Here is a 1,930-nt window from a genome sequence, read left to right on the forward strand (position 1 = left end):
GCTGGCCTGGCTACCCTCTACTTTTACATGAGCGCGACCTCCCGCGGGCGGGGCGATTTGCTTGGCGGCTACTGGAGAGCCTGGGAGGTACTTTCTGTCCCCTTGATTTACATTTCTGCTTCTCATTACTTGTACATCGCATACACAGCGCACTTTTACAGTCTGTATTTTGCTCTCAGCATTTCGTACTTACATTCTGCACTGCTTTTCTCAGTTATGGGCTTATGTATACTTCCCATCGTTAGCCCCAGTGCTGGAGGTGGTGGGGATTCCCGTGACCCCATATTCATTGATATTTGAGGGCCCGCACCGGGCGAGGCCTCGAGAGACCCTGGTTCGCCTGCGACAGTACTTCGACACTGTGCGACACTCAGAGGTACTTCAGAACTTTCAGTTCTTTTCATTTTCATCTTTGACTTGCTCTGTATATTCTCGTTCTCTGATTGGTTTATACATTTATCATCCGCAGATTACTTGGCAGCCTTGGGCACCTCTGGGTGATGATCTCCTACTTCAGTATACCGGAGCATCAGGCATCTCCCGGTATAGGGTCCTGCTCGAAGGGCCAGTCGGCAGAGTCTGGTTCCTGGGGGAGCGTTTTCTGTGCCAGGTACGGGGGTATCTTTCTCAGGATGTTCCCGCGGTACCTCCAGCTAGTATGCGGACCGCTGACAGGCTCTCTTACTCAGAGGTAGTCGGCGCCATGCTGGGCAGTGATGCTTTGTTATATGTTGCGGAGGGGGACTACGCCACCTATCGTCACATATATTTGATGCCTCCATTGACAGAAGCTCGTATTCCGATGATGAGACCTGCCGGTATGTCATCCTCGGATCAGGCTCAGGCTCGAGCTACAGACATCCCTTCTTCTAGCAGGGCTGGCGCATCTAGAGGTGGGAGTAGACCGTTTCCTCCGAACCCGTCGATTCATCCTCATCTGGGATGGCCAGATATGCCTACTGAGTTGATGGCGTGGCAGTATGGGACTAGCTCTCCGATTCCGATTCCACTAGAGCCTCCGATGCCCAGTGATCGATACGCCATTGATCCGGACTCACCGCCGGTATGCTCCACTTTTGTCATTCATCATTTCAGATGTTTAGACACTCTCTTGTTCACTGATGATTACGAGCTCATTTTTTGCAGCCATCGCGAGGGTACATGGAGGAGATGGTTGGGCTGGTGGCCACACTCGAGGGCATGGTCCTACGCAGGGAGGCACAGTTGTCTGTCGCGGGCATTCAGGTACCCTTCAGTTTTTTGGCATTTATCATACTTCTGATGACATGCTGATTTCTACTGCATCGATAGACTACTTGTGTAGAGCACATCTGACACACACCTCACTTGTACACTGTATTTACATGCACCCACTTTACGTAGCTTTTGCTTGTATCTGCATCTGATGTATATATTTGGACTGATGTATTTGAATTGAACTCTTTGTTTTCAGATGCCTTGATGGTCCGGTCAGCCACAGACCAGGCCACCTGGGCCTCATTGGGGAGCTGGGCCATCTGGGCCTTATCGGGGAGCTGGGCCATCCGGGCCTTACCAGGGGGAGGGGTCATCTCGGCCTTCCCGAGGAGCCGGGCCATCTAGGCCTTTTCGAGGAGCTCGAGGGGGGCCTGTCCGCAGACGCAGGGCTCATGTTGTGGAGGTGGAGTCTGATGAGGAGGAGGAGGAGGCTACCGACCGTCAGTTCGAGACATCTGTCGAGGAGGGAGGCTCCGGTTTTGGCTCGGGGAACAGAGGCGAGGCTGAGGAGGATCCTGAAGACGACAGCTCCGACTCTGATGATGGTGTGGAGGTTGTTCCACAAAAGAGGACCAGGCGTGCTTCTCGTTCCCGTTCCCGAGGATTTTGATGTTGCTATTTCCTGCTTTATTTTTCTTTTACTAGTAGTTTGTAGCACTTTGCACATTGTTAG

The 1,930-nt window shown here is 52.4% G+C and overlaps 1 protein-coding gene across 1 annotated transcript; it reads left to right on the forward strand.

Annotated features, from left to right (window-relative positions):
- Window positions 1-218: 218 nt before the first annotated feature.
- Window positions 219-1,358, forward strand: LOC145803219 (uncharacterized). Its single transcript, XM_082896523.1, has 2 exons — window positions 219-1,063; window positions 1,147-1,358. The coding sequence occupies exons 1-2, from the start codon at window positions 659-661 to the stop codon at window positions 1,291-1,293; spliced, it is 552 nt and encodes a 183-aa protein (XP_082752649.1). The 5' UTR covers window positions 219-658; the 3' UTR covers window positions 1,294-1,358.
- The last annotated feature ends 572 nt before the right edge of the window (window positions 1,359-1,930 follow it).

Source organism: Camellia sinensis, chromosome 11, assembly GCF_055761805.1.
Source record: "Camellia sinensis isolate YWXY chromosome 11, ASM5576180v1, whole genome shotgun sequence".
NCBI lineage: Eukaryota > Viridiplantae > Streptophyta > Magnoliopsida > Ericales > Theaceae > Camellia > Camellia sinensis.

Excerpts from the sequence above, each read along its gene's own strand:
- LOC145803219 (XM_082896523.1), top strand. The coding sequence starts at position 659 with ATGCGGACCGCTGACAGGCTCTCTTACTCAGAGGTAGTCGGCGCCATG. Across the intron at positions 1,064-1,146 it reads TTGATCCGGACTCACCGCCG|CCATCGCGAGGGTACATGGA; the intron begins GTATGCTCCACT and ends CATTTTTTGCAG.